At 48.6% G+C, this 25,567-nt stretch overlaps 1 protein-coding gene across 1 annotated transcript in view; it reads left to right on the forward strand.

Annotated features, from left to right (window-relative positions):
* The window catches only part of CCDC60 (coiled-coil domain containing 60), a 123,774-nt gene that overhangs the window by 75,598 nt on the left and 22,609 nt on the right, over positions 1 to 25,567 (forward strand). Inside the window, exons 4-6 of the mRNA XM_039911198.1 lie at positions 14,731 to 14,898; positions 20,950 to 21,069; positions 25,416 to 25,520. Of these exons, the coding sequence (XP_039767132.1) occupies positions 14,731 to 14,898; positions 20,950 to 21,069; positions 25,416 to 25,520 (393 nt within the window). The remainder of the gene's footprint in view (positions 1 to 14,730; positions 14,899 to 20,949; positions 21,070 to 25,415; positions 25,521 to 25,567) is intronic.

The following is a 25,567-nucleotide window of genomic DNA, read 5'->3' on the forward strand; positions in this document are numbered from 1 at the left end:
TACAGGGTCATCGGGTCGTCCCACGTGAGGCTCACAGTCTTCATCCCCATTTTACAGATGAGGGAACTGAGGCCCAGAGAAGTGAAGTGACTCGCCCACAGTCACACAGCTGACAAGTGGCAGAGCCGGAAATCGAACCCGTGACCTCTGACTCCCAAGCCCGGGCTCTTTCCACTGAGCCGCGCTGCTTCTCTTGTACATTCCAAGCGCTTAGTACGGTGCTCTGCACATAGTGAGCGCTCAATAGATACTATTGACTGAATGAATGAAGTGCTTGGGGGAGTAAATACATCAATAAGCAGACACATTCCCTGTATTGTCCTCTCCCAACCGCTAGTACGATGCTCTGCACACGGTAAGCGCTCAATAAATACGATTGCGTGAAGGAATGACATATAAGGGCTCTGTGATTTATCCCCACAAATGTTATAATAATAATGTTGGTATTTGTTAAGCGCTTACTAGGTGCCGAGCACCGTTCTAAGCGCTGGGGGAGATACAGGGTCATCGGGTTGTCCCACGTGAGGCTCACGGTCTTCATCCCCATCTGACAGATGAGGGAACTGGGGCACGGAGAAGTTAAGTGAAAGTTACGGATGTCTTCAGCTTCTCAAAGGAGTAGCCAGGAATTGGCCGCTCTGAGTTTGCAAGCTTGGACCGAAAAGCACATCCTCCAGCCCGTTTCCCTCCTCAAATTCTCCCTCGCGCAAATGGCTTGTTAAAGCACCGGAGATCCGCAGCCATTCCAGGCTTTTAAGCAAGTTTCCCCCGCACGTCTCCCCACGTCAGAGCGGGTTGAATGAAACGGGAAGCGTGGAGCGGCTGACGGTCTGATCTTCCGCCGTATGCCGCTGTCTGTCCTTAGGTCCGAAATTAGAAATCGGGGGCCTATAGGAGCGGCCGCGTGGTCTAGTGGAAAGAGCCGGGGCGTGGGAATCAGAGGTCCTGGGTTCCGATCCCGGCTCCACCACTTGCCTGCTCTGTGGCTTTAGGCGATTCACTTGATCGACCCATCAGTGGTATTTAATAATTACTCAGAATAATTGTGGTACCTGTTCAGCGCTTGCTATGCGCCAGACGCTGTACTGAGCGCTGGGGTAGATATGAGGTAACTGGGTTGTGTACAATCTCTCTCCCACATAGGGTTCACAGTCTTAATCCCCGTTTTCCAGATGAGGGAACTGAGGCCCAGAGAACGAAGCGACTTGCCCAAGGTCACACAGCAGACGGGGGCGGAGCCGGGATTAGAACCCAGGTCCTTCTGACTCCCAGCCCCTTGCTCTACCCATTAGGCCACGCTGCTTCTCCGTGGTATTTATTGAGCGGGAGAATACAACAGAGTTGGTGGACACATTTCCTAGCCACTGTGGAACTTCTCCGTTGCCCCGGTTTTCTCATCTGTAAAATGGGGATTCAGTAGCTGTTCTAATAATAATAATAATGTTGGTATCTGTTAAGCGCTTACTATGTGCAGAGCACTGTTCTAAGCGCTGGGGTAGACACAGGGGAATCAGGTTGTCCCACGTGGGGCTCACAGTCAATCCCCATTTTACAGATTCGTGAACTGAGGCACAGAGAAGCGAAGTGACTTTCCCACAGTCACACAGCTGACAAGTGGCAGAGCTGGGATTCGAACTCATGACCTCTGACTCCAAAGCCCGTGCTCTTTCCACTGAGCCACACGGCTTCTCTCCCACCTTCTCAGACTGAGCCCCATTTGGCACGGGGATTGGGTCGACCTAATTATCTTGAGACCGTCCCAGCCCTTACCACAGGGCTTGGAATATAGTAAGTGCTCAACAGATAGAATAATAATAATAATAAGAGGATAAATAGGAATTAAATACCAATTCTCCCTCCTATGTAGACTGTGAGCCCATGTGGCACAGAGACCCTATCCGGCCTGATTATCTTGAATCTACCCAAGATCATAAAGCAGTACTTCAGGCATAGTAAGTGCTTCACGCAGCACTTAGTACAGTGCTCTGCACACAGTAAGCGCTCAATGAATACCATTGAATGAATGAATGAATAAGGAAGGACATGATCCAGGAGCAGAAAAAAGAGATTTGGCGGGGGACAAAGAAGAGGAGAAATGAAACTTATCAACAGCGTGGTTAGGTTGTGGACTTGCCTGTGATAGTTTCGATGCTCAGAAATTAAAACTCCATCAGATCGGTTGCCTGGGAACCTGGGCCGTTGTGACCCTCTGCCTCCTAGCAAAAATCCTTCTAACTGGGGCCCAAGCAGGAGTGCTGTTTCTGCCACTTGGCGGTTTTTTGTTTCGTTTTGTTTTTTAAAGAAGAAAAATGTCCCTCTTACAAAAGTGATGACTCGAATTAATTCGCGACCATGGCAGAGGCACTTATTTGAGTGCGTGGATGTCTGAATCAATATCTCTGCCATCATTCGGAGGGAAAATGGCTGTTTCAAGTTTTCAGTATCATTTCTGCCTTTCACGGTGTTCGTTTGAGTCTCGGGTGACGTTCCGATGGGATAAGCTCCGAGTACGTGTGTGTTTGTGTGTACAGTAGAATCTAAAAAGAAAGACTGCGTGCTCCTCTTATGAGATTTTACCATCAGTCTGAGCGTGACGTATTGTAATGCTTTTTACCTGAACAATAAATGACACATTCTCTTTGGAGATTTAAGCAACACGGTCGTTTCGGTGATGTTTAACGGCGGAAGGTGTTATGTGCAGGAAAAACTAACTTTCCAAACGATGCAAAGAAGTCATTTCATTTGCTCATTGCCTCCAGAAACATGTCAGCCTCTGGTTCCCTGGGAAAAGGCCTCGCATATCCACCTGCTCGGTTCATTCCACCTCTTACTTAGAGCTCTGGAGTAAGAGACGGTTCCCGATAAGAGTAATAATGTCCGCTCTTGCTGTTCCTTAAAAGAAAGAGATATGCTTTTATCCACGATAACGATACCATAGCTTTTCATGTGAGGATTCATACTCCTTCACCACAGAGGGAAGCAGCAAGGCCTAGCGGAAAGAGCGGTGGGACAGTGGTGGAAAGAGCACAGGCCTGGGAGTCAGAGGACCTGCGTTCTGATCCTGGCTCCGGCACTTGTCTGTGCTGTGTGATCTCGGGCAAATCACTTCACTTCTCTGGGCCTTAGTTCCCTCATCTGTAAAATGGGGATTGAGACCGTGAGCCCCACGTGGGACAGGGACCGTGTCCAACCCGATCTGCTTGTATCCACCCCAGCGCACAGGACAGTGCTAATCACTGGATTGGATTCAAACAAATCGGGTTGGACACGGGGCGGTCCCACAGGGGCTCCCACCTCAATTCTCATTTTACAGCTGAGGTATCTGACGCACTCCGCTCCTCTGCCGCCCACCTCCTCGCCGTCCCTCGGTCTCGCCTATCCCGCCGTCGACCCCTGGGTCACGTCCTCCCGCGGTCCCGGAACGCCCTCCCTCCTCACCTCCGCCAAACCGATTCTCTTTCCCTCTTCAAAACCTTACTTAAAAATCACCTCCTCCAAGAGGCCTTCCCAGACTGAGCTCCTCTTCCCCCTCTACTCCCTCTGCCATCCCCCCTTTACCTCTCCGCAGCTAAAGCCTCATTTTCCCCTTTTCCCTCTGCTCCTCCACCTCTCCCTTCCCATCCCCACAGCACCGTACCCGTCCGCTCAACTGTATATATTTTCGTTACCCTATTTATTTTGTTAATGAATTGTACATCGCCTTGATTCTATTTAGTCGCCATTGTTTTTATGAGATGTTCTTCCCCTTGACGCTGTTTAGTGCCATTGTTCTTGTCTGTCCGTCTCCCCCGATTAGACTGTAAGCCCGTCAAACGGCAGGGACTGTCTCTATCTGTTGCCGACTTGTTCATCCCAAGTGCTTAGTACAGTGCTCTGCACATAGTAAGCGCTCAATAAATACTATTGAATGAATGAATGAATGAAGTGACATCCCCAAGGTCACACAGCAGACAAGCAGTGGCGCCAGGATTAGAACCCGTGCCATATGGCCGAGGCCCCTGGGACAGCTCGGTGTTCGGTGTGGTATTCCCACAAGACCAGGAGATGCTACATTTGGGAAATCCAGGAAAAGCTTCCACCAAACAGGGAATAGAACAGACCCCTGGGGAAGTTCCTTGTTTGATGAGGATGATAATAGTGCTTGTTAAGCGCTTACTATGTAATAATAATGTTGGTATTTGTTAAGCGCTTACTATGTGCAGAGCACTGTTCTAAGCGCTGGGGGAGTTACAGGGTCATCAGGTTGTCCCATGTGAGGCTCCCAGTTAATCCCCATATTACAGTTGGTATTTGTTAAGCGCTTACTATGTGCCGAGCACTGTTCTAAGCACTGGGGTAGACATAGGGGAATCAGGTTGTCCCACGTGGGGCTCACAGTCTTAATTCCCATTTTACAGATGAGAGAACTGAGGCACAGAGAAGTTAAGTGACTTGCCCACAGTCACACAGCCGACAAGTGGCAGAGCTGGGATTCAAACTCATGAGCCCTGACTCCAAAGCCCATGCTCTTTCCACTGAGCCACGCTGCTTCTCCTATTACAGATGAGGTAACTGAGGCACAGAGAAGTGAAGTGACTCGCCCACAGTCACACAGTTGACAAGTGGCAGAGCCGGGAGTCCAACCCATGACCTCTGACTCCGAAGCCCAGGCTCTTTCCATCGAGCCACGCTGCTTCGCAGAACATTGCACTAAATGATCAATCAATCAATGGTATTTATTGAGTACTTACTATGTGCAGACCACTGTGCTAAGCGCTTGGGAGAGTCCAGTACAACAGAATTAGCAGTCATGTACCCTGCCCATAACAAGCTTGCAGTCTGGAGGGGGATTATTTTAACACAAATAATTTATAATCTCTAATTTACAGATATGGACACAAGTCAGTCATTCGTGTTTGTTGAGCACTCACTGTGTGCAGAGCACTGTACTAAACACTTGGGTGAGTTCAGTATAACAACAGACACATTCCCTGAAGAGTCACATTGTCGTTGTGACAGTCATTTTTCCGAACCCTAATTTATGACAAAAGTTTAGCCCGAGTTTTTAATAATGACAAGAAATGCCGCTAATCCCATGGGGTAAGAATGGGAGGGCTGATTTAACAAAACCTTCATTGTCCTGGGTTACAATTAACAGATGATCTCGACACCAGGAAAATGGGAGAGAGATTTAAGGAACAGAGCGTTGGCCATAAACCCAGAATCGCCTTGCCATTTATCCGCACCAGACTCTCTCCGGGCTTTCTTTTTCGTAGAAGAAAGAACTTCTTCTAAGAAAGAACCGCCCCACTCACCTAATCCTAGAAAAGAATTTGCCACTGCCGATCGTTAGCACTCGGAAAACCTTTTTAATTTCCCCGCTGACAAAGATATTAACGTACAAAAACGTACGACGCTTCCCTTTGTCTGAAAGGCAGTTCAAAATCTGTGTTGTGACTACAGTTGACTGAAGCTCAATTACTGTAATAAATGTATTCCAAATTTCATCTCAATTGCATTTGCATTTTAATGAATGATTCTCACCTACTTGTCAATTTGGCAGCCAGACGAAAATTGATTAAGTTATTGTATAAACGGGGCATTCTCGGGCGGGAATTTTCCAGGCAAAATAATATTTACTCGGCGCTTTCGACGTGGAGCCGTGATTATTAATCGACTGTGTTTGACTTCCAGGGAAATTCAGCTGAGGGAATCTAAGGGCGTTTGGCATTTATGTACCATCAAGTCTTTCCTTTTCTCCCTCCAAATAAACTCGTCCGGGATCGTGACATCAATGGATGTGAATTTGGCAGTTGAAATACGCACCACACATCTCCAGTTCCGACCATTCCGGCCCGACCTGATTTATTTGCCGTTATTTAGAAACCGTAAGATCTGTTAGGTGATTTTTTTTTTTCCAGGTAGGCAATTTGCTTGGGCGAAGGTGAGGCTTCCTGAAATCCGATAGCGGGAAACGTTTGTGGTTCTTAATGCCATCCCAGTCAAAGCACGATTTGCTTTATAGCTCTATATTTCTTGAAGGCAGAGGCGGTAAAGTTGAAAAAAAGGATATATCGTACTCTCCCAAGCGTTCGGTGCAGTGCTCTGCATACGGTCAGCGCTCAATAAATACGATTGAGTGAATAAATGAATGAGGAGACGGCGCAGAGGCTCCAGCAGAAAAAAAATATGAAGACGTCGAAGAGCCCACTTTGGTGGCTGGTTTTGAAGTCAGTGGTTCCCTTCCCCCATGCGCAACGGGGAAAGTCAGTCAGTCAATCGTATTTATTGAGCACTTACTGTATGCAGAGCACTGTACTAAGCGCTTGGGAGACTACAACAATAAACAGACACATTCCCTGCCCACGATGAGCTTACAAGTCTACAGGGGGAGACCGACAGGAATAGAAATAAATAAATTACAGCTATGGACAGAAGTCGTGTGGGTCTGGGAGGGGGGATGGATAAGGGAATCATAATAATTATGTTGGTATTTGTTAAGCGCTTACTATGTGCAGAGCACTGTTCTAAGCGCTGGGGTAGATACAGGGTCATCAGGTTGTCCCACGTGAGGCTCACAGTTAATCCCCATTTGACAGATGAGGTAACTGAGGCACAGAGAAGCGAAGTGACTCGCCCACAGTCACACAGCTGACAAGTGGCAGAGCTGGGAGTCGAACCCATGACCTCTGACTCCCAAGCCCGGGCTCTTTCCACTGAGCCACGCTGCTTCCAAAGGAAGCGAGTCAGGGTGACGCAGAAGGGAGTGGGAGAAGAGAAAAGGAGGGCTTAGTCAGGGAAGGCCTCTCGGAGGACATGGGCCTTCGGATAAGGCTTCGAGGGACCAAGGAGTCACTGTCTGTCAGATTTGAGGAGGGAGGGAGTTCCAGGCCAGGAGCGAGACATGGGAGACACGGTCAGGAAAGAGCCCGGGCTTGGGAGTCAGAGGTCGTGGGTTCTAATTCCGTCTCTGCCACTTTGCTGTGTGACCTCGGGCAAGTCGCTTAACTTCTCTTTGCCTCAGTTACCTCTTCTGTCAAAATGGGGATTCAAAAATGTGAGCCCCACGTGGGAGATTCCGATTACCCCGTATCTGCCCTAGCGCTTAGAACAGTCCTCAGCACATAGTAAGCGCTTAACGGATACATTGTTATCATTAGATGGACGAGATGGAGGTACAGCAAGAAGGTTGGCATTAGAGGAGCGAAGTGTGCGGGCTGGGTTGGGGTAGGAGAGTAGCGAGGTGAGGTAGGAGGGGGCGAGGTGATGGACTGCTTTAAAATCAGTGGTGAGGAACGTAATTACATAGGCCCATTCTCCTTCCCTAAATTGAATCGTGTGGCTCTACCTGCTGGGTGACCCTGGGCAAGTCACTTATCTTTTCTGTGCCTCAGCTGTAAAACGGGGATCCACTCCCTGTTCTTCCTCCTCCTTAGACTGTGAGCTCCCTATGGGACAGGGATTATGTCTGACCTGATTATTTGATATTAAGTGCAGAGCTTGGCACATAATAGCACAGTTATCATTATTCTCTCCTAAATATCATTCCCTCCGTTTTGTAAACGGTGAATCCTAGAGTGTTAGACTGGGAAAGGGTTTTCAGTAGATCATCTGGTCCAGAAGCCTGAATTTGGCAGGAAACCATCTAAGTCACTCGCTTTGATTCTAGTTAAAAATATGTCTACTGTTGGGGACTCCATAACCTCCTTTGAAAGTCTGATCGGATACTTCTGACAGGAAAGTCTTTGTGGGTCTAACCAAATTCTCTTGCTGCGATTAAGCTCCTCTCCTCGTGATTGTTCCTCTGAGATAGCCCTCCTCATAATAATTCTATTTTCCGTCCCTTTGACGGTGCTTGAAGGTTTTCCTGACCCCTCTCGAAACTTCTCTGCATCCTTTGAAAAGTATGCACCCTGAGTACACGTGATCTGACGTTATGATTTGATCTAAAGTTTTCTCTCTATTACCGCCCGATCCTCTCTGCATCAAGCAGCAACTCCTGCCCGTTGGCTTTAAAGCACTTTAAACCACGAGAAGCAGCGTGGCTCAGTGGAAAGAGCCCGGGCTTGGGAGGCAGAGGTCGTGCGTTCGAATCCCGGCTCTGCCACTTGTCAGTTGTGGGACTATGGGCAAGTCACTTAAGTTCTCTGTGCCTCAGTTACCTCATCTGTAAAATGGGGATTAACTGTGAGCTAATCACGCTCTTCATTCCTCTCAAGCCACGCTAACACATTCCTTCTTCCCTCACCCCATGCTGAGCACTGTTTCTTGCCCTCTATTCTTCCTGGAACTTCCACCCCCTTCACATCCTAACTATCCTATCGTATCCTATCCTATTCTATCCTAAAAAAAAACCCTCCCTTGACTCCACAGCTCTCTCCAGCTATCGCCCCATCTCCCTCCTATCATTCTTTCCAGACTCCTTGAGCAAGGGATTTACTCCCTTTATTCATAATCACAATAATAGTAATAATGTTGGCATTTGTTAAGCGCTTACTATGTGCAGAGCACGGTTCTAAGCGCTGGGGGAGATACAGGGGAATCAGGTCGTGCCACGTGAGGCTCACAGTGAATCCCCATTTTACAGATGAGGTAACTGAGGCCCAGAGAAGTGAAGTGACTTGCCCACAGTCACCCGGCTGACAAGTGGCAGAGCCGGGATTTGAACCCATGACCTCCGACTCCCAAACCCGGGCTCTTTCCACTGAGCCACGCTGCTTCTTCCCCCCTCCCCGCCCCTCACAGCCCCACAGCACTTATGTACAGATCTCTGATTCATTTATTTATGTTAATGTCTGTCTCCGCATCTCTAGACTGTCAGCTCATTGTAGTCAGGGACAGTGTCTTGTTCTATTGCTCCTTGTCCTCTCCCAACCGCTTAATACAGTGCTCTGCACACAGTAAGCGCTCAATGAATGCAGTTGACTGACGACTGCCTAACCACCGCACTCCCTATTCTCTGAGCCCTTCTCAAAACACTTCTTCAATAATAATAATAAGGGTGTTTGTTAAGAATAAGAATAGAGAAGCAGCGTGGCTCAGTGGAAAGAGGCCGGGCTTGGGAGTCAGAGGTCATGGGTTCGATTTCCGGCTCTGCCACTTGTCAGCTGTGTGACTGTGGGCGAGTCCCATCACTTCTCTGGGCCTCAGCTCCCTCATCTGCAAAATGGGCATTAAGCCCGTGAGCCTCACGTGGGACAACCTGATGACCTGTATCTCCCCCAGCGCTTAGAACAGTGCCCTGTACATAGTAAACGCTTAACAAATAGCAACATTATTATTATTATTAAGTGCTTACTATATGCCAAGCAGTCTACTAAGCACTGGGGTAGATACAAGAGAATCGGGATGGATACAGTCCCTGTCCCACGAGGGGCTCACACTCTTCACCCCCATTTTACAGATGAGGGAACTGAGGCCCCGAGAAGTGAAGTGACTTGCCCGAGGTCGCACGGCAGACAAGTGGCGGGGCCGGGATCAGAACCCAGATCCTTCTGACTGCCGGGCCCGGGCTCTAGCCACTAGGCCACACTGCTTCGACTCAGGTTCCGGGCCGTTTCTTCTCGCCGTTGCTTGGCGAAGCGAATCATTCTGATCCCCCGGGTCCCTGGCCACGTTCCTCACCGCGGAATCCGAACCCGGACCAATGCCGCTCCGGAACCAATGAGGGGAAGAAGCCAACTGAACCAATTCAAGAGGAGACACAGTTCCCTTCCCACCTCCGCCCCCACCCTGCAAATAGCTCTTTACACAAATAGCCCGGTAATCGACAGTAATGAGGAAGAAAATGAAAGGAAAGTGCATGGGAATTAAATGGGAATTTGCTCAAATATTAAGCATTTTCCAAAGTGCCTGACTAGCATCGGGGGAGCCCTTGAGCTCCGGCTGGAAGAACCGCGAGACGGCCAAATCTTCTCCGAAAGGGCTGGTGATCTTGCAGTGCCGGCTCTGTTCCGCAGGGCCCTAATAATGAGAATCATAACTGCGGTCTCGGTTAAGCGCTTACTACGTACCGGGCACCGTACTAAACGTTGGGGTGGATACGAGCACGGCTCGGTGGAAAGAGCACGGGTTTAGGAGTCAGAGGTCACGGGTTCTAATCCCGGCTCCGCCACTTGTCAGCTGTGTGACTTTGGGCAAGTCACTTCACTTCTCTGGGCCTCCGTGACCTCATCCGGAAAATGGGGATTAAGACTGTGAGCCCTGCGTGGGACCTGATGACCCTGTATCTACCCCAGCGCTTAGAATAGTGCTCGGCACACAGTAAGCGCTTAACAAATACCAACATTATCATTATTATTATTCGGGTTGGGCGCGGTCCCTGTCCCACGTGGGGCTCACGGTCTCAATCCCCATTTTACAGATGAGGTCACGGAGGCCCAGAGAAGTGACTTGCCCAAGATCGCACAGCAGACGAGAGTGGGAGCCCCATGTGGGACAGGGACTGTGTCCAACTTAACTTGAATCTACCACAGCACTTAAAACAGTGCTTGGCACATAGTAAACACTTAACAAGTACCATTATTATTATTATTATTATTATTAAGTGGAGGAGCCGGGATTAGAACCAATGGCCTATTAATAATGTTGGTATTCGTTAAGCGCTTACTATGTGCCGAGCACTGTTCTAAGCGCTGGGGGAGATACAGGGTCATCAGGTCGTCCCACGTGAGGCTCACAGTTAATCCCCATTTTCCAGATGAGGGAACTGAGGCCCAGAGAAGGGAAGTGACTCGCCCACAGTCACACAGCTGACAAGTGGCAGAGCCGGGATTTGAACTCATGACCTCTGACTCCCAAGCCCGGGCTCTTTCCACTGAGCCACGCTGCTTCTCATTATTCTCATGCTTCTCTATTATTAAGTAGAGGAGCCGGGATTAGAACCCATGACCTTCTGACTCCCAGGCCAGTGCTGTACCCACTACGCCAAGGTGCTACTCTGTGCCCAGTAGACTTTAAGCTTCTTGAGGGCAGGGATCATGTCTCTGTTGACTCTCCTACATTCTCCCAAGTGAATAATAATAATAATAATAATGTTGGTATTTGTTAAGCGCTTACTATGTGGAGAGCACTGTTCTAAGCACTGGGGGAGACACAGGGGAATCAGGTTGTCCCACGTGGGGCTCAGTCTTTAATCCCCATTTTACAGATGAGGTAACTGAGGCGCAGAGAAGTTAAGTGACTTGCCCACAGTCACACAGCTGACAAGTGGCCGAGCCGGGATTCGAACCCATGACCTCTGACTCCAAAGTGCTTAGTACAGTGCTCTGCGCACAGTAGGCTGTAAAACTCCTCGAGATCAGGAGTCATGTTCACTAACTCTGCTGTAGTGTACACTCTCCCGCATTCTCAGGACAGAGCTCTGCACACAGCAGATCAAATACAGAGAAAATGGCTACCAATTCTACTGTAATAATAATAATAATAATAACGATATTTGTTAAGCACTTACTTTGTGCCAAGCGCTGTACTAAGCGCTGGGGCGGATAGAGAAGCAGCATGGCTCAGTGGAAAGAGCACGGGTTTGGGAGTCAGAGGTCACTGGTTCTAATCCCGGCTCCGCCGCTAGTCAGCTGTGTGACCTTAACTTCTCTGTGCCTCACTTACCTCATCTGTCAAATGGGGATTCAAAAACTGTGAGCCCCACCTGGGACAACCTGATCACCTTGTATCCCCCAGCGCTTAGAACAGAGCTTTGCACATAGTAAGCGCTTAACAACTACCACAATTTATTTTTTATTTTTTACAAGCAAATCGGGTTAATCTCCCAGGCACTTAAGGACAGTGCTCTGCTTTCGGTAAAGTCTCAAGCATGTCGTAGTGGATAGAGCAGGAGCCTGGGAGTCAGAAGGTCATGGGTTCGAATCCCGGCTCTGCCACCTGTCAGCTGTGTGACTGTGGGCAAGTCACTTAACGTCTCTGTGCCTCAGTTACCTCATCTGTAAAATGGGGATGAAGACTGTGAGCCTCACGTGGGGCAATCTGATGACCCTGTATCTACCCCAGCGCTTAGAACAGTGCTCTGCACATAGTAAGCGCTTGATAAATACCAACATTATTACTTCACTTCTCTATGCTCCGGTGACAGTTGAGAAATGAATCCCGGCTCTGCCAGTCTGCTTGCTGTGTGACCTTGGGTAGGTCACTTCACCGCTCCGTGCCTCAGTTTCCTCAACTTTAAAAGGGGATTCAATACCTGTTCTCCCTCCTACTTAGACTGTGAGCCCCATACAGGACAGGGACCGTGTCCGACCTAATTCAGTTGTCCGACCTAATTAACTAGAGCGGTGTTAGACACATAGTCTAAGGAGAAACAGCTCGGCTCAGTGGAAAAAGCATGGGTTTGGGAGCCAGAGGCCGTGAGTTCTAATCCCGACTCCACCACTTTTCAGCTGTGTCATTTCTCTGTGCCTCAGAGACCTCATCTGTAAAATGGGGATTAAGACTGTGAGCCCCAGGTGGGACAACCTCATAACCCTGTATCTCCCCCAGCGCTTAGAACAGTGCTCGGCACATAGTAAGCGCTTAACAAATACCAAAGTTATTATTATAGTAAGTGCTTAACAAATACCATAAAAAGGGGGGAAAAGAACTTAAGCTGCATCATGCAACTTGGTCAGATACAGAGGTGAAGACGTTCGGTCCTGTTAGAAAACAACTAGAAAACAACTTAGAAAATGGATGAGTCTCCCCCTCTGGACTGTAAGGTCATTGGGGGCAGGGAATGTATCCATTTATTCATTCAATTCAATAGTATTTATTGAGCGCTTACTATGTGCAGAGCACTGTACTAAGCGCTTGGAATGAACAAGTCGGCAACAGATAGAGACGGTCCCTGCCGTTTGACGGGCTTACGGTCTAATCGGGGGAGACGGACGGACGAGAACGATGGCGATAAATAGAGTCATTTATTATTATATTGTACTCTCCCATGAGCGACTACAGTGCTCTGTACACAATAAGCGCTCAGTAAACATGGATGGATGGGTGGATGGATGGATGGATGGATGGATGGATGGATGGATGGATGGATGGATGGATGGATGGATGGATGGGTGGGTGGATGAAATGGATCTACTTTCTCATTCTAAAGAAAGCCCACAAGACTAATCCTGCGACTTTATCCATTTCCCCTCTGAGCTTCAACTTCTCTTCTCCTCCGGTCACCCCTGCCATCTCAAATGGACACCACCTTGGTTTCCTTTCCCCGGCCCCTGAAGGGCAGAATGCCCTTCCTTCTGTCTCCTGGGCCCTGACAGAATTCACTGACAGCCTTCTGCTTACCCCACTGGAATCGCGGTGACAGAAAATAGAAATCAGCCTCAAAGAGGAAGCTTGAGGGCATTAACTGCCAGCCTAAGCCAGTCATCTCCAGAAAGACCCCGTGCCCCAAAGGGAGCTTCTAATGCTCGTCGAGGAGACGAGGAGCCTACGGTGTTTCCGAGGCGGGGCCGTCGGGGAGAGAAGTTAACTTGGACATCAAAATCGATCGATCGGTCGTGTTTGTTGAGCTCTTACTATTAGCAGAGCGCGGCGCTTAACTAACCACCTTTAGCTGGGAAGCAGGGTCAGACTAAATCCTGCCCAGAGGCCAAGCACATTTCCTCGGTGGGCCAACTGAGGGAACCCACTGGGCCACACTCTTATGGAAAGAGCCCGGGCCTGGGAATTCTCAGAGGACCTGGGTTCTAATCCCGACTCCGCCACTTGTCCGCTGTGTGACCTTGGACAAATCACTAACCGTCTCTGGGCCTCGGTTTCCTCCTCTGTAAAATGGGGATTCACTAACTGTTCGCCCTCCTACTTGAACTGCGGAACAGGGACTGCATCTATCCTGATTAATCTGTATCTATCCCACTGCTCAGAACGGTGCTTGAGACGTAGGGAGCGCTTAAAGAATTCTATTATTATTGCAATTATCGTTATTGTTTAACAGGGATTGGGGGAGGGCTGGAGCAAGGCAGGAAGCTGCCAAGACTCCACTTCCTGGCTCATTTTGGGCAGGGAGCACTTCTGCTACTTCTGTTGGGTTGTACTCTCCCAAGTGTGTAGTACAGTGCTCTGCATGTAGTAAGTGCTCAATAAATACCAGCGATTGATGGATTTGTTGGAACCGAGCGGGAGATTACCCAGGCTTTCGGGTACAAGTCCTGATGCATCTGGGATAATCCCACCCTGATAATGGCACAGTTATATAGGCTCAAAAACATCGTGGGACGTAGCATGACAATGGAAAGAGCCTGGGCCTGGGAGTCAGAGGACCTGGGTTCTAATCCCAGATCTTCTACTTGCCTGCAGTGTGACTTTGATCAAGTCCCATCCCTTCACTGACCCTCAATTTCCTCACCTGTCAAATAATAATGTTGGTATTTGTTAAGCGCTCACTGTGTGCAGAGCACCGTTCTAAGCGCTGGGGGAGATACAGGGTCATCAGGTGGTCCCACGTGAGGCTCAGAGTTAATCTCCATTTTACAGATGAGGGGACTGAGGCACAGAGAAGTGAAGTGACTTGCCCACAGTCACACAGCTGACAAGTGGCAGAGCGGGGATTCGAACCCATGACCTCTGACTCCCAAGCCCGGGCTCTTTCCACCGAGCTGCACACCCCTTACCCATTCCCCCTCCTACTTGGACCGTGAGCTCCGTGTGGGACAGGGAACTGTGTCCGACCTCGATGATTCTGCATTTACCCCAGCGCTTAACACTTAACAAACACCATACTTACGATAAAACATTCTCTTTCCTCGGTAGGCAGATGATCAACTCGGTGAAGCAAGGCCAAGGATATTTCACCATCCTGAAGAAGGAAAACGCAAAGAGAAAGAAAATATTGCAAATTAAAAAGGAAGAGGAGGGGAGAACCTTGTTTCGACATCCTAGAGAGGATTTGGACGATAAGTCTCGAGAAGACTTTCTGAAGTAAGTCTACTTCCAACCAGAACTGCTAATGTTCATTATTATTATTATTGATGTTGTTATTATATTTGTTAAGCACTTAGTGTGTACCACGCTATATTTATTATAGTTGTTCATCTGTGTCAAGATTATTATTATTATATTTGTTAAGCACTTACTGTGTGTCAAGCAGTGTTCTAAGCACTGGGGTAGATACGAGTTAATCAGGTTGGACACGGTCCCTGTCCCACATGGGGATATCAACCGATCAGTGGTATTTATTAGACACTTACTCTGTGCAGAGCACTGTACTAAGCACTTGGGAGAGTAGAATACAAAAGAGTTGGTAAGGTACAATCCCTGCCCACAGTGAGTTTACAGTCTAGAGGGAGAGATGGGAATTAATATAAATAGATTATTGATATGATGATAATAATCATTATTATTACGGTATTTGATAAGCACCTACTATGTGCCAGGCACCGTTCTATGCACTGTAATGGATACAAGCAAATCGGGTTGGACACAGTCCCTGTCACTCATTCATTCATTCATTCAATAGTATTTATTGAGCACTTACTGTGTGCATTCATTCATTCATTCAATAGTATTTATTGAGCGCTTACTATGTGCAGAGCACTGTACTAAGCGCTTGGAATGTACAAATCGGTAACAGATAGAGACGGTCCCTGCCCTTTGACGGGCTGAGGGTCTAATCGGGGGAGACGGACGGACAAGAACGGTGGCGATAGATAGAATCGAGGGGTAGAACATCTCATTAAAAGAAAAACGAATAAATAGAATCGAGGTGATGGCCATCTCATTAACACAATAATGAGCCCATAGGGGGCTCACAGTCTCAATCCCCCTTTTACAGATGAGGTAACTGAGGCCCAGAGAATTGAAGGGATTTGCCCAAGGTCACACAGCAGACAAGTGGCAGAGCCGGGATTAGAGCCCATGACCTTCTGACTCCCACGCCCGTGTCCTACCCACTCCACTCCACTGCTTCCCACGTACGTGTACGTAAGTGCTGTGGGGCTGAGGGGTGAATACCAAGTTGCGGAGATGACGCAAAAGGGAGATAGGATTTTAGTAAGGTTTTGAAGATGGGGAGAGAGGGGGTCCGGTGGGTAGGAAATTGGGGGTCGGGGGGAATTCCAGGCCAGAAGAGGGTTTAATAATAAGGTTGGTATTTGTTAAGCGCTTACTATGTGCAGAGCACTGTCCTAAGCGCTGGGGCGGGATACAGGGTAATCAGGTTGTCCCACGTGAGGCTCACAGTCTGAATCCCCATTTTACAGATGAGGGAACTGAGGCACAGAGGCTTACAGTCCGGATGGGGAGACTCATCCGTTTTCTAAGTTGTTTTCTAGTTGTTTTCTAACAGCACTGAACTTCTTCACCTCTGTATCTGACCAAGTTGCGTTATGCAGCTTGGTTTTTTTCTCCCTTTTTTATGGTATTTGTGAAGCGCTTACTATGCGCCAAGCACTGTTCTAAGCGCTGGGTAGATACAAGGTTATGAGGTTGTCATGCTGCTGGAACCAGTTGGAGAGACCAGCCTGACCCCAGCATGGCTCAGTGGAAAGAGCCTGGGCTTTGGAGTCAGAGGTCATGGGTTCGAATCCCGGCTCTGCCACCTGTCAGCTGTGTGACTGTGGGCAAGTCACTTCACTTCTCTGTGCCTCAGTTCCCTCATCTGTAAAATGGGGATTAAGACTGTGAGCCCCACGTGGGACAACCTGATTCCTATGTGTCCCCCCCAGCGCTTAGAACAGTGCTCGGCACATAGTAAGCGCTTAACAAATACCAACATTATTATTATTATTGTTATTATGTGGGGAAGTTAGGCAAGGAATTGGCTTTATCTTGTATCTAACCCTGCACTTAGTACAGTGCCTGGCACATAGTAAGCACTTAAACAAGAAGCACCAAGAAGCAGCTTGGCCTAGTGGAAAGAGCACCGGCCCGGGGGGGGGGGTCAAAGGACCTGGATTCTAAACCCGATCTGCCCGTTGTCTGCTGTGGGACTTTGGACAGGTCTCTGTGCCTCAGTTCCCTCATCTGTAAAATGGGGATTAAAACTATAAACCCGACGTTGGAGAGGGACTGTGTTCCAACCTGATGATGTGGTATCTATCCCACTGCTTATTACAGTGGCCGGAGCATAGTAAGCGCTTAAATGCCATTAAGGAAAACAATAGAGGAAAAAGGTTAGGTAGGAGAGGAAAGCTGTCTAGACTGTAAGCTCACTGTGGGCAGGGAATTTGTTTATTGCAGCATGGCTCACTGGAAAGAGCACGGGCTTTGGAGTCAGAGGTCATGGGTTCGAACCCCGGCTCGGCCACTTGTCAACTGTGTGACTTTGGGCAAGTCACTTAACTTCTCGGTGCCTCAGTGACCTCATCTGTAAAATGGGCATTAAGACGGTGAGCCCACGTGGGACAACCTGATTCCCCTGTGTCCACCCCGGCGCTTAGAATAGTGCTCGGCACTTAGTAAGCGCTTAACAAATACCAACGTGAAGATTATTATTATTATTTATTGTTGTTCTGTACTCTCCCAGGCACTTAGCACAGTGCTCTGCACACAGTAAGCGCTCAGTAAATATGACTGACTGATTGGGCGTCTTAAAGGAGGTGGTCAGGAGGTTCACTTTCTGATTGATTGGCCCATGAGGCTCCACAGTTGACAGCCAATGGTCAGGGCGACTGGTGACCTGTCTGTTATTGAGCACCCGCAGACTCTGTACTAAGTACTTCAGAGAGTACAATATATCAATAAACGGACACTGAATTCGACGGAATTAGAACTCGGGTCCTCGGACTCCCAGGCCCCTTTGTCTTTCCACTGGGCCACGCTGCTTCAGAAGCTGAAATGAACCCGTCAGTCAGGGTGGCACGCAGACTCGAGAATTCTTCGGGTGACCTTGTGGGGCTGCTGGGGATCTATTTCAGCCTAACAGACCTTTCTCAAAACCACGTCAACTACATTTCTCAAAACTAGATCAGCTCTTCGACGGTAATCAGGTCCTGAGGAGCGGGCTTGCGCTGTGAGGAATCGTGGCCGTATCTGCCGCTTCCACTGAAAAATTCCCTTGAGAATAACAGCAGCTCTGGTAGAGGGAAGACCAAAGCCGATTAGCGGTAATTCCGGCTCAGCAACTAGTCATTTTGTTGTTGGTTTTTTTAGTGGAATTTGTTAATCGCTTACTATGTGTCCAACACTGTTTTAAGGTGCTGAGGTAGAGATAATAATAATAATGTTGGTATGTGGTAAGCGCTATGTGTCGAGCACTATTCTAAGCGCTGGAGTAGATACAAGCTAATCGTGTTGTCCCACGTGGGGCTCACAGTCTTAATCTCCATTTTATAGATGAGGTGACGATATGGCGACGGTATTCGCTTTAGCAAGTACCATGGACTGCCTGAAAAACAAACAAATGGATATTGGAGCAAATTAAACCAAAGTGGTCTTTGGAAGGCCAAATGACTCGACTTAGAGGAGCATATTTTGGACCCATCATCGGGAGGACTGATTCTCTGGAGAAGACACTAATGCTAGGAAAAGGCAGACCTGCACTTCGATGGCTAGAGACCATGACAGTGATAACGGAAGAACCCTTAGAAAGGTTGCAGATTGCGGCGGAGGTCAGAACGTTCTGGAGAAAGTATATCCATGGAGTCACTAAGAATTGGAAAAGACTCGACGGCACTTGATAATAATAATGCTAGATACAAGTGAATTAGGTTGGACACAGTCCCTGTCCCACGTGGGGCTCACGGTCTAAGAGGGAGAAGAGGAGAACCGAGGCACCTAGACGTGAAGTGACCTGCCCAAGGTCACACAGCAACTGGAACGGGTCTCCTCATTATGATCTCGGTCAGGAGACCCCAGACTTGAACCTTGGCCTCTAGTCACACGGGAGACTCGGTCACCAACAACACTTGTCCGAGGAGTCTCCAGTCACAGGATGTGAGAACTGACCTGTTTTTTGTCAAATTGTTTTGGGGAGTAGGTTATTCATTTATCGAATAGGATGATGATGTTGTCTTGTTTTGTTCTGTTTTGCTTTGCTTTGCTGTCTGTCTTCCCCGTTTAGACTGTGAGCCCGTCACTGGGCAGGGATTGTCTCCACTTGTCAGCTGTGTGACTGTGGGCAAGTCACTTCACTTCTCTGTGCCTCAGTTCCCTCATCTGTAAAATGGGGATGAAGACTGTGAGCCCCACGTGGGACGACCCGATTCCCCTGGGTCTGGATTCCCCAGCGCTTAGAACGGTGCTCTGCACATAGTAAGCGCTTAACAAATACCAACATTATTATTATTATTATCTGTTGCCAAATTGTCCATTCCAAGCACTTAGTACAGTCCTCTGCCCATAGTAAGTTCTCAATAAATACTATTGAATGAATGAACTGATAGAGCCGGGAGTAGAACCCAGGTCCTCTGACTCCCAGGCCCAGGCTCTATCCGCTAGGCCACGCTGCTTCTCTAAATTTTAAATTACAAATTCTAGTTTTTCATCTTTCTCTGCATTACACAAACAAACCCCAGGTCTCTTCTAAATCTGAATTGACAGGGCCTGAGAATTCTTCAGATTCAAGAAACTTTTATCTGCCGAAAGAGAATCAAGGATGTCCCAGATTTTTTGTCCATAAGCGATCTTTCATTCTGTGTACACTGACCTGGTTCTGTAGCTGCAGATTCAGCTGAAATGGTGAAAGAATGACAGATATACTTTACTTGATCTTTATGGTTCAGGGAGAACAGATAACTGTAGGGTGAGAAATTCAAGAGTTAATTTCTGGGAGTTTTAACCCATCGGAGAGTTTCATTTCTGGGAAGCAGCGGTGGCCTAGTGGAGCACTCACGGGCCCGAGAGCCAGAGGAACTGGGTTCTAATTCCGGCTCCGCCACTTGTCTGCTGTGTAAACTTGGACAGGTCACTTCACTTCTCGGTGCCTCAGCTCCCTCATCTGTGAAATGGGGATTCGATACCTGTTCTCCCTCCTACTTAGACTGTGAGCCCCATGTGGGGCCTGATTATCTTCTATCTACCCCAGCTTTAAGAACGGTGCTTGGCACATAGGAAGCGCTTAACCAGTACGATAATTATTCGTTATTAACAGTTCTTGACACATAGGATATAAGAAATGCTATAATAATAAGAACAAGACATTAATTAATGTTGGTATTTGGTAAGCGCTTACTAGGTGCAGAGCACTGTTCTAAGCGCTGGGGTAGATACAGGGTCATCGGGTTGTCCCACGTGAGGCTCACGGTTAATCCCCGTTTTACAGATGAGGGAACTGAGGCCCAGAGAAATTAAGTGACTCGCCCACAGTCACCCAGCTGACCAGTGGCAGAGCCGGGAGTCGAACCCACGACCTCTGACTCCCAAGCCCAGGCTCTTTCCACTAAGCCATGCAGCTTCTCAATAAATGATTGTCCCCATGTGGGACAGGGACTGTGTCCAACCTGATTAACTTATATCTACCCCAGTGCTTAGAACAGTGCTTGGCACATAGTAAGCATTTAACAAGTACAATAATAATAATAATTCAAAGCACAGTGAAGGTCACATCTTCTCCCTGACGCCTTCCCCGATGAAGCTCTCTTTTCCCTGGCTCGCTCTTCCTGATTGGTTTGGATCTACCCCAGCACTTAGAGCACTGCTTGATAAATAGTAAGCACTTAACAAGCAGCGTGGCTCAGTGGAAAGAGCCCGGGCTTGGGAGTCAGAGGTCATGGGTTCGAATCCCTGCTCTGCCACGCGTCACCTGTGTGACTGTGGGCAAGTCACTTCACTTCTCGGTGCCTCAGTGACCTCATCTGTCAAATGGGGATTAAGACTGTGAGCCTCACATGGGACAACCTGATGACCCTGTATCTACCCCAGCGCTTAGAGCAGTGCTCTGCACATAGTAAGTGCTTAACAAATATCAACATGATTATTATTATTCTAGGTCATAAAAATTAGAAAAAAATAAAATAAACCACACTGGGACAGTAGACGGCTATAAATTCAGGGTTTTGTTCTTCTTCTGCAACTTTTCAGTGGTGTTTTTAGTTTCTTTCTGACAGGAGAGACGGTGAAGAGGAAAAGGGAGGTGGAGAAGGACAGAGTGATGAGACCTTTCACCCCGGTGCACTCCAGTTTGGTCGCCCCAGATTTGCCGGAAGCTCGCGTGTACGTTTCCAGAGATTCTCCCCTCAATCGGCTCGCCCCCTCCTACCTCACCTCACTTATCCCCTCCCTCACACTCCGCTCCTCCAGTGCCAGCTTACTTACCGTGCCCCGGTCTCATCTTTCTCGCCACTGACTCCTTTCCCACGTCCTCCCCCAAGCCTCGAACTCCCTCCCTTTCCATCTAAGCCGGATCACCACTCTCTCTACCTTAGAGAAGGAACATGGCATAGTGGCTAGAGCCCGGGCCTGGGTGTCAGAAGGACCTGGGTTCTAATCCCAGCTCCGCCATCTGTCAGCTGGGTGACTTTGGGCAAGTCACTTCACTTCTCTGGACCTCAGTTATCTCATCTGGAAAATGGGGATTAAGAGTGTGAGCCCCTAAGGGACAGGGACTGTGTCCAACCTGACTAACTTGTATGTACCTCAAGGTTTAGAATGGTGCTTGGCACACCGTAAGTGCTTAACAAGTATTTTAATAATTATAATAGTAATTCAAAGCCCAATTAAGGTCACACCTTCTCCTTGACGCCTTTCCCGATGAAGCCTTCTTTTCCCTGCCGCTTCTCCTACGCACTTGAATCTGGGACTTTCAAACGTTCACAGATCCAAGTGTGACCTTTGGACATCTGATATTGCCCCACCCCCTATCCCACAGCCCTTATGTACATATATTTAAATGATTTATTATAAATGACCTATTTATTCATACTAATATCCGTCTCCTCCTCTACGCTGTAAGGTCAGGGAATTGGCCTGCTAGTTCTGTTGTCTGTACTCTCCCAAACGTTTCCCCTCTTTAGAATAACAAATCTAGAATGGTGTGATCTCTTTTTATGCTTAAAGACGAAATGAACATCATTTGGTGGTCCTTTTATAAAGGGGAGTGACATTTATCTCTGGTATCTTTGTGTATTAGCTGCCTCTTTAGGCAACGTGATGCATTAAAGTCTGTCTTTCTCAAATTAGTTGGCTGCATACCTGACTCACAACTTATTCTCTTCCCCTCTTCAAAGCCCTACTTAGAGCTCACCTCCTCCAAGAAGCCTTCTCTGACTGAGCTTCCCCTTTTCCCTCTGCTCTCTCTGCTGCCCCTCCACCCCCCCCTCAGCTAAGCCCCCTTTTCCCCCCTTTCCCTCCGCTCCTCCTCCTCTCTCTCCCCCTCCCCTCAGCGCTGTGCTCGTCCGCTCAATTGTATATATTTTTTATTACCCTATTTATTTTGTTAATGAGATGTACATCACATTGATTCTATTTATTGCTATTGTTTTAATGAGATGCACATCCCCTTGATTCTATTTATTGCTATTGTTTTTGTCTGTCCGTCTCCCCCGATTAGACCGTAAGCCCGTCAGTGGGCAGGGACTGTCTCTATCTGTTGCCGTTTTGTCCATTCCAAGCGCTTAGTACAGTGCTCTGCACATAGTAAGCGCTCAATAAATACTATTGAATGAATGAACAGTGCTCTGCGCATAGTAAGAGCTCAGTAAATACCACTGATTGATTGACTGATTGGTGGTTGGGCCAGTTTACCAACTGGCGTCCTCGTGGCGGGGCTCCACCTGCTAATAACCGTGGAACTTGTTAAGCGTTTACTTTGTGCCAAACACTGTACTGAGCGTAGGGGTAGACACTAGTTAATCAGCTCCAAACGGAACTTTTTTGTCTTGTCTTATGCTGTCGAGTCGTCTCCGACCCACAGCGACGTCACGGACGCAGCTCTCCCAGAACGGCCGCTCTTCATCTGCGGTCGTTCCGGTAGCGGATCCAGAGAATTTTCTCGGTAAATATCTGGAAGAGGTTTACCATCGCCTCCTTCCGTGCAGTCAAACTGAGTCTCTGCCCTCGACTCTCTCTCCCGGGTCGCCGCCGCCCAGCACGGGGGAGTTTTGACTCATAGAAGATGGCCTGCCGCTCGCTAGCCGCTGCCCAAGCTAGAAACGGAATGGACGGGCCTCTGCTTGACCCTCCCTCCAGGAGCTGAGACTGGTAGAGGACTGGAAACTCTTCAAGTGCCATCTTGAGAGGGGAACATTCATTCATTCAATCGTATTTATCGAGCGCTTACAGCATGGCTCAGTGGAAAGAGCCCGGGTCATGGGTTCAAATTCCGACTCCGCCGCTTGTCAGCTGTGTGACCGTGGGGGAGTCACTTCACTTCTCTGGGCCTCAGTGACCTCATCTGTAAAATGGGGACGAAGACTGTGAGCCTCCCGTGGGGCAACCCGATTACCCTGTGTCTACCCCAGCGCTTAGAACGGTGCTCTGCTCATAGTAAGTGCTTAACAAATACCAACATTATTATTATTACTGTGTGCAGAGCACTGTACTAAGCACTTGGAAGGTACAATCCGGCAACAGAAATGAGACACACTCTAAATAAAAGGGAGAACAGGTTTGGAATCCATTTTGCATATGAGGGAACTGAGGCCCAGAGAAGTGAAGTGGTGGGCCTCACGGTCCGCCAACAGACAGATGCAGCGTCACGATTTGAATCCAGGTCCTCTGGCTCCCGGGCCTGCAGTGTTCCACTAGACCACGCTGCTTCTCCAGTGACTAATGTCTCAAGACTCAGGATTTCCCAGTTCTGCAGGCAGGGATAGGCAAATACAGAAAGCAGCAGCAGAATTGTCAGATGCAGTGAAACAGCGTGGCCTAGTGGATAGAGCCCGGGCTTGGGAGTCAGAAGGATGTGGGTTCTAATTCCAGTCAGCCACTTGTCTGCTGGGTGATCTTGAGCAAGTCACTTCACTTCTCTGGGCCTCAGTTCCCTCATCTGTAAAATGGGGATGAAGACTGTGAGCCCTATGTGGGACAGGGACTGTGTCTAGTAATAATGATGATGATGATGGTATTGGTTAAGCGCTTACTATGTACCAAGCACTGTTCAAAGCTCTGGGTTCGATACAAGGTCATCAGGTTGTCCCACGCGGGGCTCGCAGTCCTAATCCCCATTTTACAGATGAGGTCACTGAGGCCCAGAGAAGCTAAGTGACTTGCCCAAAGTCACACAGCTGATAAGTGGCAGAGCCGGAGTTAGAACCCACGACCTCTGACTCCCAACCCCGGGCTCTTGCCACTGTCTTGTATCACTTGGTACAGTGCCTAGCACGTAGAACACACAACAAATTCCAGAAAAAGAAAAGCAGGCGGCGAGTTAGGGTCAAGAGCTTTTTTTTCCCAGAGAATCAATCGATCGATCATATTTACTGAGGGCTTATTGTGTGCAGAGCACTTTAATAAGCGCTCCGGAGAGGGCAGTATAACAATATACCAGGCACATTCCCTCTGGAATCTCTTCCCACCGCAGACCTAATGCCAGGGGGGAAATATGATCAGATTAACACTGGATGGTTACCAGGTAGCCAATCACACCTGACGGCTGTTTCCCAGTTATATTGGTTCGGTGCACAGCTGCTTATTCATAATAATAATTGGGGTAGGCCCTCAGCGCTTAAATTGCGCAAAGCCCCGCGATAGATTCAAGATAGTCCCACCCAGTCCCTGCCTCGCATGGGACTGTCGGTCTCAAGGGGAGAGAGATCAGGGATCGAGTCCCCATTTTTTAAACCGAGGCCTAGAGCAGTAAAGTGACTTGGCCAGGGTCACACAGCAGGCGAGTGGTAGAGCAGGGACTAGAACCCAGGGCCTCCGACAAGCAAGACAGTGCTCTCTCCATTAGGCCGCGCTGCCACTTCTGGGAGAGTAGATCTTTGGAAGAAGCTCCTTTCAGAGAGCACCAATTTCAGGCTGATCATTCATCCTTTCCCTTTAGCAGACACGGAATATTCACCAGCGGCTCCTCGGCGGCTACCCCGAGAGGCAGGCACGACGATAATAATAATAATATTCATTCATTCATTTGATAGTATTTATTGAGCGCTTACTATGTTTGCCTAAGCGCTTAGTATGTGCCAGACACTACTAAGCCCTGAGGTGGACACAATCAAACCGGGTGGGACGCAGACCCGGTCCCACACGGGGCTCACGTCTTCATCCCCAATTTAGAGATGATAACGATGATTTGTTAAGCTCTATGTACCGAGCACCGTTCTAAGCACCGATGAGGTAACTGAGGCCCAGAGAAGTGACGTGACTTATCCAAGGCCTCACAGCAGCAGACAGGTGGCGAAGCGGGGATTAGAACCCAGGTCCTTCTGACTCCCGGGTCCGGGCTCTAGCCATTAGACCGCACTGCTTCTCTAGCGTCCTGCGCCTGTTCCCCGAGTGCGGCTCCTGCAGCCGACTCATGGCCGGGTCAGTCAGGCTGGGGCCCCCCAAAGTCTCCCCCTGCCAAGGCCTCCCCCGCCCCCCGAGGCTTTGGAGAAGAAATCTCCCTGTCTCCCCAGGGAACCCCTCTTCCGTCAGCTCTGTGCCCTCCACTGGCTCCTGGAAGCCTTGACTCTCGATTCCAACGACACCATGAAGCCTGTGATCAACTGCTGGAGTCCCAGGTACGTCTCCACCCGTCTCCTCCTTTTTTGAAAATGCGATTTTTCTA

Source organism: Ornithorhynchus anatinus, chromosome 2, assembly GCF_004115215.2.
Source record: "Ornithorhynchus anatinus isolate Pmale09 chromosome 2, mOrnAna1.pri.v4, whole genome shotgun sequence".
Lineage (NCBI taxonomy): Eukaryota > Metazoa > Chordata > Mammalia > Monotremata > Ornithorhynchidae > Ornithorhynchus > Ornithorhynchus anatinus.